This window comes from Lepisma saccharinum, chromosome 30, assembly GCF_977018435.1.
Source record: "Lepisma saccharinum chromosome 30, izLepSacc3.1, whole genome shotgun sequence".
NCBI lineage: Eukaryota > Metazoa > Arthropoda > Insecta > Zygentoma > Lepismatidae > Lepisma > Lepisma saccharinum.
The window spans coordinates 29361737-29378431 of NC_139258.1; the positions used below are offsets into that span (position 1 = coordinate 29361737).

General features: G+C 38.7%; 1 protein-coding gene across 1 annotated transcript in view; it reads left to right on the forward strand.

Annotated features, from left to right (window-relative positions):
• Positions 1-16695, forward strand: part of TppII (Tripeptidyl-peptidase II) — an 89410-nt gene that overhangs the window by 65820 nt on the left and 6895 nt on the right. The window contains exons 20-22 of the mRNA XM_083115522.1: positions 948-1113; positions 2736-2973; positions 12323-12512. Coding sequence (XP_082971648.1) covers positions 948-1113; positions 2736-2973; positions 12323-12512 — 594 coding nt within the window. The remainder of the gene's footprint in view (positions 1-947; positions 1114-2735; positions 2974-12322; positions 12513-16695) is intronic.

The window sequence follows — 16695 nt, forward strand, 5'->3', positions numbered from 1 at the left end:
ATAATAAAATATTATGCAACTCGCTCTCTAGCCTTCTCGAATCCGAAGGTTCATGGCTGCAGCAACACAGGCCTTCCATCTGTCCCTATCCTGAGCAAGATCTATATACCTTTTTCCATCCCCACCAATGTCCTTTAGGTCCATCTCAACATTATCCCTCCATCTTTGTCTTGGTCTTCCTACTGGTCTCTTACCATTAAGTTTCCCAACAAGAATTTATGTATTTAGTATTATTTCCAAGATATTTAGAATCAATAAATGTGTGTATGTAGCAGTTTTGCAGGTTCCACGGGACACGCAGAGCCTCCAGAAAGTATTGGCTGGTACTGGTGGTTAAGTTGCAAATTTATATTTTCAGATACCACTCGGTTTCAGCCCTGACAAATGCAATTTTTTGATCACCAGTTTTCTGCAATGAAACGAATAAGAATTTCAAGAAACTGAAAAACAGCGAAAGATTAAAATGCAAATATGATTGATTGTATCTTTATGTAACGAAAGCCTTTACTTACCTGGTTATTCACTGTTGTGGCTACTTAGAAATGTATCTTAATACAGTGGAACCTAGAATTTATGTTTTTCAGGAGACCAAGCTGCAAAAAACTTAATATGCGGGAAAATGTAAAATCGAGGAAAATTCTAACATTTTGCTACGTTGGAGCCATCAAAATCGAATGTATGATGTGGGAAAATGTAAAATCCAGGAATGTAAAATTGGGGTTTCACTGTATATCTTTTTTGGACGAGCCTGTTAAGTGGTTGACTGAATCTTCCCATTTGAATCTTCCCACTTAAGTTCCCAGGTTTGAATCCTAGCCTTGGCATGCGTGTTTTTCTGAGTGGCTCTCCCATAAATTTTATCTCACCATCACCCTCATCATCATGATTAGTCAATAGTGACAGGAAAGTTAAAATAACAAAAATACATATACAGAATATCGTTTCAGGATGTGTATCCATTTAAGTATATAATACCAGAAGCTCCCAAGAAGAACACAAATTCTAAAGCAGAAATCAAGGATAAGGAAAAAGAAAAGGACAAAGACAAGAGTAAAAGTGATGAATACAATGAAGCACTACGGGATCTAAAAACTAATTGGCTTGGTAAATTAGGTAAGTTAAAAGATATTCCGGGGTGCCTACTCACCGGGAATTCCTTGAATTCCAGGATTTATGCTTGAATTATTGGCTCCGGGAATTATATGTGAATTCTTCTCCATAGACGTGAAAATTTGCAGATTTTAATCCAAACCTAATTGAATCCATATGTATTTATAAATGCCCTGTGACATGTTTTCATAGTTTAGCTTTTATTGTTATCAAGGAAGGAAAATAATAAAAGTGCAGTGAAAAACAAAACTGAAATCTCTAAATTCCTATACTTGAATAGTGTTCTTTGCAGAATAATCTATGTGATAGACATAGCAAGTCACAGGATGGCACCAAATCCAACCTTTTTGAAGCTTGTAAGCTAAGAGTTCCTTTATGACCAAAATTTGATTGCTTTAACATGGATTCGTTGTCTGTTGTTCACTCACCTGCACGTTCTTGCAGACGGAAGTGTTTTAATTTTCTTTAATATTGTTTTGTGTAATCATAAGTATTTCCCTAATATGCTCATGATTACACATGGTAATAAGCAAGGTTTAAATAGAGGAAACATTTGCCCGTACCCTTCAATTTTTAGACATGATTTTTTGGAAAGTTCTCCTTGAAAACCTGGAGTTATACTTGAATTTTATCATGGTCTTAGAGGAGCCACCCTATATTCGCCTTCCTCTCAGTTTCTTAAAATGGTCATAAGTAATGTGCATTGAAACTGAGTTAGAATAAGTACTGTAGAGTGGCTTAAAGGCGATCCAGCAATGGTTTCACCTGAGGCAAGTTGAATCTACATCCACCCTGATATGATCAACCGGAACACTAAACTTCCATAAAGCCATTGTGAATATTAGGCAGAATAAAATAAAATGTTGCAACAGAGAACAAATGTGTGTGTGTGTCCCCCTTATACAGTGTTAAGGTGCTTACATAGGATTTGAAATATTCCATTACCATAAATGTGGATTTCCATTTCATTGTAGTAGGAGTGTCAAACATTTTTAATCTAATGTTCAGGAAGGGCCTAATTTAGCATAATTCCAGAAGCTTGTAATACTGTGGCGAACTGAGGGAGATTGATTGTGCTATACCCCACTGATCCAAAGGTTTCTTTAAAGGTGATCTGATAAGTGAAAAGATATTGAAATGTTGTCTTGCTAGCCAATATAGGAGTCTTATGCTGTACTTACCAGATCATTTTCATTACAAAATATTATAGGTATTCATGTTTTCCGCGAAGCTGTTGTAAGTAATTTTGTATTAATTTCGGTAGCTACTGCCACCATCGCCAAGCAACGATGCAACGAATTCCAATGAGGATGGTGGCAGCAGCTACTAAAATTAAAAGAACATTACTTAAAACAGCTTTGCGGAAAACGTGAGTACCTATATTATCTATTACTCGCATTCCCATAGTATGAATACAAAATATTGTTGCTTAACACTTAAGCAGTTTTGAATGCTATTTATCTTTCAATGTTTCAGACCCCACTTTCAACTGATAAAACGTGGAAGGTAAAGTCACCCTTTCAAAGCCATGAAAAATGAACATTACAATGTGATATGACAAGTTTTAGTTTCCATCAAAAACGAAATATGCATGTCTCTAGATATTAAGCATATTTCCTTTTCAGATCCTGGCCCTCAAAGCTTGACACTTTACCAGGAATTGGTGTCACATTATCCAGAGCACCTGGCAGCTCATGTTGCTCGCCTGCAGTGTCTGGAGCAGGAGAAAGACAAGAAGGAGAAGCACCTGAGTGAAATAATAGAGGTGGCTGACAAGGCCTTGGCTGCCGTAGATCAGAATCAGCTGCTGGCATATTATGGAATGAAGTCTGATACCAGGGCAGATGCAGCTAAGATTAAAACGTATGTATATTGTGCGAGGTTTAGAATGAGATGTTTTATGAGGGCTTTATGTTTGACTCTTTCACTACTGAAGATATGTTCCTGTGACAGGATGTTCTGTGAAGAATGAATTTTAAAGTTATTGGTGTCCAAAAAAGACTGAGACTTTGAATGTATGTAACTTTTGTACAAAAAACGATAGTCACGAAACTTACATTTGGGCCGTGTCCGAAAGGTACAAGACCGAACTTGAAGCAAACATCTTCCAAGAATGGTCTCGCAGTTCGAACTTGAAGTCATAAACTGGAAGTAAAAGTCTTTCAAATTGCACTTTGACTGCAGCGCCAAATACGATCAGTAGATAAAACTGAGGGCACATTGTTTTCCCTGCATTTTAAACACTTGTTTTTTTACCATAGAAATCACGTAACAGTATAAAATGTTTTTATACATACATTTTCACACATTAGAAGAACTTCGACAAACAACTTATTTGCCTATGACGTATATATAATCTGTGTTGCTGGCTTTCTACCTCCGTGATTTCAAACAAATGGAACAATGAGTGCAGAAGTCACATGATCAAGCCTACAACGATGCGTGCTCTACGCTATGGTCTCAATTGCTCGTGTACTTGTGCTTTCGAATTGCACTAGGTCACGTCACTTTCGTCAAAACTATACTTCAAGTCTGCTTTTTGTTCCTTTCGGACACAGTGTGCGTATTAATTTTGTCTATGTAGATATTTTTTAAACAATAAATAAGAAAAGCATACTCTACATGAACATCCAGTATGCGGAACAAGTTACTAAAGTGTAAAAAAGTTTTGTACGAAGTGGAAGCAAATATGAAAGACAGCTTGCAAATATTTTTATGTGTGTCGATCGTCTCTGTGAGTATTTATTGAACTGATATAAGAACTATAAATTTGTTTGCATTTTATGCATTACAGACAATAATTATGACATTCATAAAAAGATTTTTAAAAAAAATACGAGATGTACTGGCAACATTGGTCATGTCGGAGGACAGAGGGGTGCCCGACATTTGGCTATGTTATTTTATTCAATCAATATCCAAATGAAAGAAAAGAGTTGAAATTTATTGTACAAAAAACAGGTAGGTTAGTATTGTTGCAAAACTTTTTGGACACCCTGTATAATTGTTACTTTGGATGATGAGTGAAGATCAAACAATATCCAGATGTCTTGGAAATCACCTTTTCTCACGAAAATATAATTAAAGCAGGTAAATGAGTTAAGGGAATACATTTGTAAATCAGCATGATCAGAATCTTCTGGACCTAATAATTAATCACAATCAAATGTCCATCACTCAATTTGAATTTGTTTGTAGCCATTGTTCTGTAAAGTTGCGTGTATAACAAAACTTCTTGGTAGATGCCGTCTGTAACATCTGCAAAGTTAAAGAAAAATCTATTGACTATATGCTACGTGGAGTCCATAAATCTGCAGGTTTGGCAAGGTGGCCATGCAATTCACAGAATGTATATTATAATTTCAGCACTGAAAGGGTTAATAAATCCAACAAAACTAATTTTAAACAGCACATTCTTTGCTTTTACAGCATGTAACACTTCACTTCACAGACTTTGAAAGAAAAAATCTGTATTATGAATTAGACAGTTGTCAATGTTCAAACATGGCTCACAAGGCAGTGCAGTGGCAAGAGATCTGAACGTAGATGACGTTAACTTCCATAAAATACCCAGCATATCATTGCTGGCTCTGATCTTCAAACCCATTCTGCAAACTGTTTAGTCCTAAATACACGTTTCTTCTTCTTCCAGTCCATTGGGTATGATGCAAGTGAGAAGTTTGTGAGAAGTAACTGATTTGAATTTGAAGGGCTCTGGTGTAAAGCATGGGACATTTTGGTCATTATTGTGTTTATTAAGCAGTTTTCGTGTTGCGTATGCCAATTTCAGAATTGTTCAATGAGTCCAATGCAAGATTGCATGACATGGTATTTACATTGGAAATTGAAGAATTGCTATTTTTACTTTATACGAGGGAAGTCAAAAATTATCTGCACTTTCACCATAACTTTCTTCAGGTTGGTCACACTGCCTTCAGCACTCGCATGCTGAAAGGTGGTACTATTGAGGTTATATGGCCTAGGTTTCATGTTAATTGCTCCATTTTCTTTCTTTTGTAACAGAGTCAACATGGCAACTCTGCTGGCAGTGTGCACCAAGGAACAACAGACATCAGTGATCCGATTTCTCTAGTCTGAAGGTGCGTCGGGAGCTCAAATTCATTACAGGCTTTCCGTACAATACAGAGACAGTGCTTACAGCATAGAAGTCTGTATGAGTGGATCGTGAGGTTTAAAAATGACCTGAGAATCGGGAATTACGAAATGGGAGCAGGATGCCCATCAACCTCGATCACCGACTGAAAGATTCAACAGGCTTGAGAGACGATTCTGATGAACCGATAAATCACAGTTGATGAGGTGGCATGTTCTCTGCAAATTAGTCATCAGTGGTGTGCCAGGGAAGGAGTGTGTGTGGTGGAGGTTGCAACCCCCACCCCTCTCCTTTGACCCAGTATTCCTAAGAAAGAAGAACGTCAAACGCAGGATAAGATGGCAAGATGAGGACTGACTACTGAAGCATGCCATTGTTAGTCATGGTTCTGTGTGCAAAATCATCCACGACAAGCTTCAGATCACTGATCTCTGTTCTTCCTTGGTGCACACTGCCAGTGGAGCGGCCATGTTTACTCTGTAACAAAAGAATGAAAAATTGAGCAATTAAAAAAACGAGTGCTGAAGGCTGTGTGGCCAACGTAAAGAAAGTTATGCTGAATGTGCGGATAATTTTTGATTTTCCCTAGTAGCTCAATAATAACCAAAATGTAATAAATAGTACTGAGTTGATATGGATGCCAGTGGTATTGGAAGGTATCCGTTGGAATTTATTTACAGATACCAGCAAGTACTTCTCCAGCATTTTAGTCTTTCATATGGTCCACAAGGCCACATGACTCTCACATAGTCTAATTATCCTGGAACTTATGCAAAATTTGAAGTTTGAAGCAAAAAGTTAAAATATGTTATTACATAATATGTATTTTAATACATTCAATGTCATTCTTGAACATTTTAAACCTCTTGGTTAATTAATGCATGTAATTACAGTGGAATACTTCCACACTAATATTAATCAATATTTTGAAAGACTTTTAATTATTTCAGTTTTCAAGCATTGGTAGCATTATGCATTATCATATTGGTATTGGTATAGCCCAAAATAAAGTATGTAAAAATATTTGAGGCTGTTAAGGAGGCAGATTTTCAGCATTTTAGGAACTACAAAATCATATCATGCCGCAGACGTGAATCGAACCTAGGACCCGGGCATCATAAATAAATAAGCTAATCATGTTATGTCCCGCTGAAGCATTGAAAAAGAGCTTCTTAAAAGCTCATCGCGACAGCGTCCTCCACCAGAGTTGGAAAAACTCCGCTGACATTGCATTAGAAAATGAAATCAGGAATCAGCATTCTTCCTCAGAATTGCCATTGCCAAAGGACGCGATCGAAGAAACCGTCGTAACGGCCAATAGTTCGAATTTCATTTCAATAGATCGCGTGAGAAAATTTTACATATTAAGTCAGGCAATGCAGTATGCTCTGTAGAAGTAATGTTCTGTTAACCTTTACACAGTGGAGCCTCATGCGAGGGTAAACTCTTTTTAATCAAATGCTTAAATATATATATATATATATATATATATATACACTAATGAAGAAGGAGACAGTAAACACTTACCACACGAAGAGAAATTATTCTATATTTCGCGATCTATGTCGCATTGTCAAGTTGAAGAAGAAAGATCGGCGTTACTAAGCGAAGAGGCACAGAATACTGACCGTAGCGTCTCTACGGTCAGTGTTGCCAGAAACAGTTGATAGATGACGAGAAGTACTTTCACCAGTGTTTACTGTAAGGTGGGTGGGTAATTTTGGGGAGGAGAGGAAAGGGTTACTGGTTGGCTAGGTTGAGTCCGGGGGGTATAGTGGCGTGCGTGCCTGTTATGTAGGCCCTTTCCCAGCGCCTGCGGAAAGATGTGTCAGAGCGGGGGGGTAAAAGATGGATGATGGCAACACGGAAGCAGTTGTTGAAGGTGGTGTTATGGCTGTTGGTGTGGATGGCAACAGTGAAATCGGAGTTTTGGGTGGAGGAACGGTGATTATTAATCCTTAGGTTCAAGGGGGTGGAGGTTTCGCCTATGTAGAAGTTGCCGCAGATTTGGCAAATGAGGGTGTAAATTAAGTTGGATGAGTGGCAGGTGCCCTTAGGGTGAAGGGTGAACTCGCCTGCCGCTGTGGGGATCAGGAGGGTGGGGGAGGTGATGAGTATGGGGCAGGTCTTGCATCTGGGTTTGTTGCACCTGTGAGCTGGGGGGAGTGGTGTGGATGGGGTGGGAGTGTTTCGGACCAAGATGTTTTGGAGGTTGGGGGGGCGACGGAAGATGACCCTGGGTTTATCCCGAAAGATGTCCCTGGTATCAGGATCACTGTGCAGGATGGGGAGGAGGGAGTGGAGGGTATGTCTGATTTTCGTGATATGGGGGTGGTATTGGGTGATCAGGGTTGGAGGGTTGGTTTTAGGTTGTTTGGTGCGGTTGTGGGAGTTGGCTCTGGTGATTTGTTTGTTGATGAGGGTGGAGGGATAGCCACGGTTGATTATATATATATATATATATATATAAATCAAAGAAGGTAAAAGGAAACACTCACCGGACAGTCTATTTCTTCTCACACCGATGATGCTATGAAATTAGCGAAAATTTTGAATTTTTCTACTGTCCGGTGAGTGTTTCCTTTTACCTTCTTTGATTTTTACTTAGCCCTTTTGGCCCTCCTTGCTTTTATCCTATATATATATAAACCCAGGAATAGGATCAGAAAAGGTGCCTGCGGAAAGATGTGTCAGAGCAGGGGGGGGGGGGGTAAAAGATGGATGCAGGCGCTGGGAAAGGGCCTACATAACAGGCCATTATACCCCCCGGACTCAACCTAGCCAACCAGTAACCCTTTCCTCTCCTCCCGAAAATTACCCACCCACCTTACAGTAAACACTGGTGAAAGTACTTCTCGTCATCTATCAACTGTTTCTGGCAACACTGATTGTAGAGACGCTACGGTCGGTATTCTGTGCCTCTTCTCTTAGTAACGCTGATCTTTCTTCTTCAACTTGAAAATGCGACATAGATCGCGAAATATAGAATAATTTCTCTTCGTGTGGTAAGTGTTTACTGTCTCCTTCATCATTAGTATATATATACCTAGTCTTACCATAAATACTGTCCCAAAGTTGTAAGTAAATAGACACAAAATGGTGAGAGATATTGTAATATCAGAATAACATGAGGTGCATGGATGCATTATGAACCAAAATCACAAATAATTTTTCGAAATGGCCACATTTAGCACTGACACACTTCTGAAGTCTTCGTGGCCACTCATCAATGGAATTACGCAACACATCAAGTGGAAACTCCGCAACTGCCTTCTGAAGAGACCGCTTTAAACTGTCAATATTGGGATGTCTCTTCTTGCAAGCCATCTCTTGAAGCTTGGACCAAAATTTGTAGTCCAAAGGGTTTAAGTCTGGACTGGCAGAGGGCCAATCTGACGTGGAAATGAAGTCAGGAACATTTGCCTCCAACCACTGCTGGGTGGTGAGTGCTTTGTGTGCTGGGGCTGAGTCCTGCTGGAAGCTCCAGTTCTCTCCATGGAAGATGGTGTCGGTAAGATTCTTGCATAGTTTCTCAAGCACTGTCTGCTGGTACACTTTGGCTGATGTTTTTACCCCTTTTTCACAGAAATGGAGCGTGCCCTCATAGCAAATGTTCCAGACTTCATTTCCACTTCAGATTGGCCTTCTGCAAGTCCGGACCTATACTCTTTGGACTACAAATAGTGGTCCAAGCTTCAGGAGATGGCTTGGAAGAACAGACATCCCAATATTGAAAGTTTAAAGCGGTCGGTCTCTTCTGAAGGCAGTTGCTCATTTTCCAGTCGATGTGTTGCGTAATTCAATTGATGCATGGCCACGAAGACTTCAGAAGTGTGTCAGTGCTAAAGGTGGCCATTTCGAATAATTATTTGTGATTTTGGTTCATAATGCATCTATGCACCTCATGTTATTCTGATATTACAATATCTCTCACCATTTTGTGTCTATTTACTTACAACTTTGGGACAGTATTTATGGTAAGACTAGGTATATATACCTCGAGAACTAATTATTATAGAGATATGAAATTGGTTGTGTTTTCTTTCTTCAAGACACGGCTTTAGCAGATGTAAAATTTATATGTTATACCTCCAAATAATTAGTGTTAATGGAGAAAGAAGAAGAAGAAAATTGAAATGTAAAAAAAAATTCATGTGTGCCACGCCTCCCCCCCCCCCCCCCTTTCCAATAGACCAAAGCAAATGAAAAAAATTAGCAGTGGTACATTCCTACAACCTTGCACAGTTTCATTGAAAACTGACTGATACTTATTGGGTAACAATATCTGGAATTTCACTACATTGATGGCTTAGTGGATGCTAGAATGTACCAATGTTGGAGGGTGTTCTGTACCCGCATGCCTGAAATCATTTGTATATTATAAATAAGAATCAATAGCTATCATTTGTGACAAAATTTATTTTTTCACACAATACTGATGCGAAAACTAAAAATAATAGTTTGCATTTTGCATAATTTACAGGATAATTAGACTGGCCTAACCGATACTTTAAGATATCAATATATATACAGGAAAACCTCGTTAATACGAAGTTCAAGGGACCAAAAAATGTCAACTTCGTATTAAATGACTTCGAGTTATCCAAACTTTTCAAAATGGCGCCTGTTTTCAGGTGTAAATAAAGTAGAGTATAAATTACCCCCACAAAGGATGTTTTATACTTGGTGGTAGCTCAGAAAATAAGCTTCATATGTACTATATAATAATATTGTACGTTTTAAAGAAAGTGTAAAAAATGTTACACAAAATGAGAACACGGAGCTTAACGCGGACACAAAGATTCCAAGGAGACGGTTAACACCATTTATCCTGCCTAGTTATACAACCGGTTATGCACGGGATGCATGTTGTGGCAAAAAGTCTTTTAAAAAAACGGTATTTTCTTTTAATTGTGCAAAGTCGTTGCTCTTCCACGAAATTCTTACAATTTTAGTTCATAAGAAACCAGTTTGCACGGAGACCTACGGAAAGGAAAACAATCTCGTTTATTGCAAGAAGTGAAACTCGGAAGAATCTTGACAGTAGTCACACTGGCGCGAGCAAGAGACGGGAGATAATCGGACAGAATGAATATTGGATTTTATGTGCGTTCACTAGAAAAAAAAATAAAAAATAGGGACTGTAAATTTTGTTCTGGTTCGGCTGTCTAAAACACATCGTAAAAAAAGTCACGTATTCTTTGCTTCAGTTAACTTCATATTCACCCCCCCCCCCTCCCCCTTTGCAGGGATCAGTTCAAACTCTTCCTCAACTTGCATTGTAATCCACTGTGAAAAAGTAAACACACAACTTGCGATCTGTTTGCACCGAATGTGTATCCTAGGACACATTAAACAGTGCCGCACTCGATAATCACTCTGGTTTGGATCCCACTTTAAACTGTATATTTAGTCCCGCTTAGCTCACCAGCATAAAATGAACTAAAAACAAGCTTTACGAAACTTGGGTATTTTCATATTAATCGACAATTTATTGTAGGTTTCAGGAGTATTCTGGAGGTCAAACACTCGCTCCGCCAAAACTTTTCCTCTCGCATTGCGGTTTTTTTGTTGTTGTTTTTTTAACAGCAACACGCTAATGGTTCTGAAGAAAAGCGGGGATTATATGGCTTTGTGAGATTCAAAACAATGACGCTTATTCTTTCGCATTGGATGAGTCATTGCAGTTATCGCCAAGGGAGAGTTTTCCAGACGCTAGACTAAACACTGGCGCCAGCTGCAGCGTAAACACAATGAGACCGGCTGGAAGTTAGAGCAGCAGGTGGCAGAAGGAAAATCGTGGGCATTATAAAGATAAGGAACTCTTATCAGCAGTGTGAAAAAAAAAAAATATATGTTCCTTGCATTACCCTTTATACCATGCAATCAGACAAAAATACGCGCAATATTTCCTATCCAGACAGCTGCATTCAAACAAGAAAGAGGGACCTGAATTCTGCAATTATCACATTACCATGCACACCAGTGGCGGATAATGAGCTGTTGTAGGAGAAGGAAGGGGGTCACTTTTCTTTTACTTATCATGCGGTTTTTGTTCGTTTTGAAGAAGGTATTCAGAACTGTTTTTTTTTTTAGACACCAAAGGAAAGGAGCCCGTGTGCGCACACGAGCCGAAGCAATTAGCAACGGACCCCCCCCCCCCCCCCCCGTTTGCTGATAGAAAAAGGGGAGAAGTCACTCAGACAACAAAACACTGGTTTTGGCAAATTTTATGACCGGCACAGTTGGGAAACGTATGAAGCGGGAAACTGGAGTTGCAACATACGTAAGATCGACAACTTTTGCGGGAAACCTAGATGACAACGTATTAAGCGGGTTGACGATCTTTAGTTGGCCTATGCGGCTTTGATTATCTGTAACAGTTTCCCTTTTTTTAATGAAGTTCTACAGGGCACAAAGAACATGCTTTTAATGAAAGTGGTTACCGGAAGTTGTCGGCTACCAGGCCAAAAGTTGCTCGCTCACGATAAATTGCTTGATCTCGAGCTCAGAGCTAGACAGATGGGTGAGACTTCCAGGCGCCAAGCGTCTTGTATTTTGGAACATTCCTGCGATCTTATCTCGCATTTCTCATCTAGCACTGGTGAATATTTCCAAGGTGGCGCATTCAGCGGGGATAGAGCTTGACCTCCCATGCACATTGACAAAGAATGTCAATGTCCAGCGGGCATTTCGGGCTACTTCCCTCGAGTTGTCAGCAGCTCTTAGGACAAGGAAACATGTCAAGGTCAAGTTAAAATAACGTCCAAGGTCTCTCCACATTCGATCTTCTCTTGTCGACTTACGCAGGTGTCTACTTCGAATTAAGCGAAACCAGTTTTGCGGAACGGTCTTGTAAACAACTTCGTATTAAAAATTATCCGTATTTCGATTTATCCGTACTGAAATACATTATAAATCCTATGTTATCGGCTGGGGAATGGGAAGAACTTCGCATTAAAAGGTACTTCGTATTAACCAATATCGTATTAACGAGGTTTTCCTGTAACTAGTTTTGACTAGTATGTTGATTGAATTGTTGATAAATCTTTGTGTGATCTCTGCAGGTTTGAGCATGCAGTTTATTTATCGTTTCAGGCAAATGGATAAACAAAAATGGGTATTGGTGGAATCGTTGGTGAGGAAAGGCAGCGCTCTGTGTGATATGTATGCTTCAGTGGAAGAAGGAAGCGGTGACAAGACTACACCCGATACAGGTCCCAGTCTAGATGCTATTGATAATATTATGAAGGATGTTGTTAAATTCATGGAAGCTTCAGACCCGAAGGTAAGCACTTTAGAGTTGTTTCTTAGAGACACATTTTTATTAAATAAGAACAAAATTTCTGTATAAAAACAGTCAATTTCTGCTTCGAAAGCGGTAAATAAAATAATATTTCCTTGTTATAGTGGTGAACAATTGGATAAAAAGTGAAATGAAATGACATTTTGGTTTTGAAATTGTGAATTTAATCCTAAATTTGATTTCAAGACTGCACTTATTACAGAAAATAAACATAACCCTTCTAATAGCATGTTTATGTAGTTACCAGAGTATTAAGTTTATTCCTCTATGAAGGGGGTCCATTTTTGCTTCTCAAATATTTTCAGCATTTTCTGTGATTTTCCATAGCTCACAAGATATTTTGACAGAAAGTGTCGTGTCTGTAAATAAACTCTAAATGTCATGTTTAAGAGTCTGTTTCGCATTTTGCATCATTTCATGACAAGATGTGGTAGGAAATGCACCTCACACCTTTCAGAAACATGAAAAATGAACATTACAGCATGTTATTTCATATTTGGTGTTTTCGTCAAAAACAAAATTGCATGCATCTACAGATTCTCAATCAGTATTGCGATTCTCCCTCGTTGCTTGAAATTGTTCCAAGTCAGGAAAATGCTCATGGAAAAGTCTGGAAGATTAGCTTTGGATTGAACTCACTTTATTCATTCTCCTCTGTTCTTGGCCATCATCTTTATTTCTTGGAATGTATTGTAATGATCCTGCAAGGTCATCACGATTATTTAGTTTCTGAGTGTTATTATTCCATGTTAATAGCTAACTCTGTCAACGTTATTTATATTAACCATTCATTGTAAATGGTAATAATGAGGTCAGGTACTTTGTGTTAGCATATTATGCTGAGTTGTAATGTTAATCAGGCCCTGCGTGGTCGCAAAGAATAAGTAATATTTCTTATAATTATATATTAACGTTTAGCACACGTTTGATATAATAATATGTATTTATCGTTTGTGCCTTGAGTACGTAGTTCAATCGTCTGTCGTTTAGATGGTCTTGCCTGCTCTAGCACGGTTCCACGTAGTTCGCGTGAACTGCGCTAGAGGCGTTACTTGAACCGAGGCTATATAACCAGCCACGGAGCAGATTTTCTTGAGTTGGCTTTCAGGTCGGCTCACGATAAGATCTCTCTTACCAACGGACCTGGATGAAGGATCACTCCGCTCTTGCGAGAGTCCAAGCATCCTTAGGAAGGAAGGAAGGAAGGAAGGTGCACTCCGCTCTAGCGAGAGACCAAGCTCCCTAGAGAAGTTGCCCTCCGCCTACGGGCGAGAGAAGTCTCACTCCGCTTTCCAGGGAGAGAGGTTGAACTCTGCCTTTGGCAAGAGAACCCACTCCACTTTCGAGTGAGAGATACCCCACTCCGCTTATTGGCGAGAGAGAAAAACTCCACTTTAGAGTGAGAGGACCCGCTCTGCTTGTTGCGAGAGGTTTCCTCCCCCTATCAACCTGCGGCACCCCGCCAGGGTAGTGTGGCGTTGGGTTTCTAGGCAATCTTCCCTCTTTTTCTTCCTTAGTCTGCCCATCAGCCTTTTTCATTCTGGTTACGTGGCCAAACCATTTCATCTATGTTTCGGTGAGATGTTTTGCAATTGATGTTTACTCCAGCTCTTCCTTATCCTTTCATTTTTTAATCTGACTCTTCTTATTTTTCGTACTATCTTTCGGTAGTACTCCATTTCTATAGTTATCTAAGTTCCTTTCCTTTCTTTGGCCAGCTTTCACTTCCATAGAGTAGTATTACTCTTATTACTGATTTGTAGTTTGGTCCTCGTTTCTATTTCTCATTTTCCAAAAATTGTCTGGTTCAATTCATAATATGCATTATTTGCTATTCAAACACAATTTGAGACTTGCTTGCAATGAATAGACAGGGTTTCTCCAGCAAGTTTTGAAATTACATCCAAAAACCTTGAAAAGTTAGGAAATATCAATTGTGTTTTGTAAATAATAAATTCCAATTTTTTTTTCTTGAACCAGCTTCTTGATGGGAGATTTTCTACATTTTTTTCCTTTTCTTTGAATAATGTTCTTTGTTCTCTTTAGTAGCAAATGCAGTTGAATACTTCACACTTCATTATTATCATGTTCAATAACCAAAACGGCATGAGAATATATTTTAAAATTGCCTGGAAAACTTAGAAAAGTAAGGGATTTTGTTTTTGCCAAAATCAATTGGAACCCTTCTAAACTGAAAAAAGCAAGAACACATTTCACCTTTTTCTCCAATAAGCATCTTGATTGCAGATATTTCATTTGATTAACATGTAAAATCAAAGTACTTAACGGTTATATATTTGTATTAGGGATGGGACAGATTAATTGATTTATCGTTAAACCATTTTACTGATCCAATATATCTATAAATATCTTATAATTAGGGCAAAATTATGCCATGTTGTTATAATTTTTATGGATAATCTCGATGCCCTACTTTTTAAAAATGTAATGTCTAATATGGAACTTCTTTTGCACTGCAGGGCCTCCCTGATGGCACAGTGGTAGCGTCCTTCCCTTGTAATGAAGGGGTCCTGGGTTAATATCCCAATGGTGGCACATAGTGGTTCGGATCCCACTTTAAACTGTAGGTCCAGTCCCTATTAGCCTATTTGTGCATAATGTTGACTTAAAACTCAATCAATCAAAAATATTTTGCACTACAGTCACCTTGAAACACATTTATTAAGGAGGTCAGTGAACCATTTAGGCTCCTCAAAGGATACTTGAAATTTTATATTGAATCAGTGAATTTTATATTGATGCTTCCGGTATTGGTCCGTCACTAATTTGTAGGGATGGGCTGATATGAAATTTTGCCCAATACCGATAAAGTACTGATATAAAATTTACCGATACCAATCCGATATAAAATTAGAAATGGTCCATGAAGAACCTGAAATGTTCATTGATCTTAATAAATATGTGTTTCGAGGTGACTGCAGTGCAAAAGAAGTTCAATATTTAGACAATTACTTTTTAAAAAGTAGGGCATCGAGATTATCCATAAAAATTACAACAAAATTGCAGAATTTTGCACTAAATTATAAGATATTTATTGATATATCAGATCGGTAAAAATAATCTGTTATTTTATCGCTAAACCGATATGCCTATACAGGCCGGGCCGATACCGATAGAATACCTATTAATCGGTCCCATCCCTACTAATTTGTATTATTGAATGGTCTGGATAGTTATTTAAAAAATTCTTGGAAGCCCAAGTTATTGTTATGAAAGAAACAGTTATTCAGAAAATTAAATACTTATGGTAGATGTATGAGGGAGAGGCTAAATGAAAGCCTTATTATTTTTTTTTTTTTGGACCTACAGTTTAAAATTGTATCCAAAACACTATGTGCCTCCACAGGATATCGAACCTGGGATCCCTTGATCACTCATTCTTTTTTCCAAGTTGACCATATTTCAAGATATACTTGTTGATCTATACATATTTTCAAGAGCTTTGCAACTTACTGGATACTCCAATTAAAATAATGATTCAGATGCATGTGCCGTTATTTATGCACCACCCTTTGCACTGTGAAAGTTTCTCCACCCACCTGTCTGCGAAGTGACATCGGTATCAAATTCTGTCCTCAATTCCTAAGTGTGCTGGTGGGTATGCATGCCTAGGGATATGAATTTTAACCAAGGGAGATTTCACACCAAAGTGAGCGTCATTGTTATATGAGAATTTCATCAATCGAACGCAAGCTTGTGCAGCCTATCATGTGGCTACAGCGTGAAACGTTGTTGTTGATTGGCTCATTCCCGAGCAACATGTGTCGCTTCGGTCTGATAGCTGCCTAACAGGAAAGGTTTTAGGCTTTTGGAGGTCATGACAACACCGGTCTTGGTAGGTGCAAATGGAGTGGAGTCATCATCTTTACGAGAGCTTTCAGACTGAAGTGACAATCAACAAGTGACACTTGCAAACGAACCTTCAGAAATAAATGCAAGCTTTTGTATCGGTGTAACACGACAAGACTGCACATGTCGTTTGTTTCTTGCATGTCACTGGGGTTGAACCATTTTCTCAATGTGCATTGTGTTGCCTCAGTCTGTTGGTCACACACATTCAGCGAATGCTTTCTTATAGACTGAAGTTGCCGTGATGCTTGCACTTCAGTCTGAAAACCCAAAAATGACAAAGCAGTGTTTCACA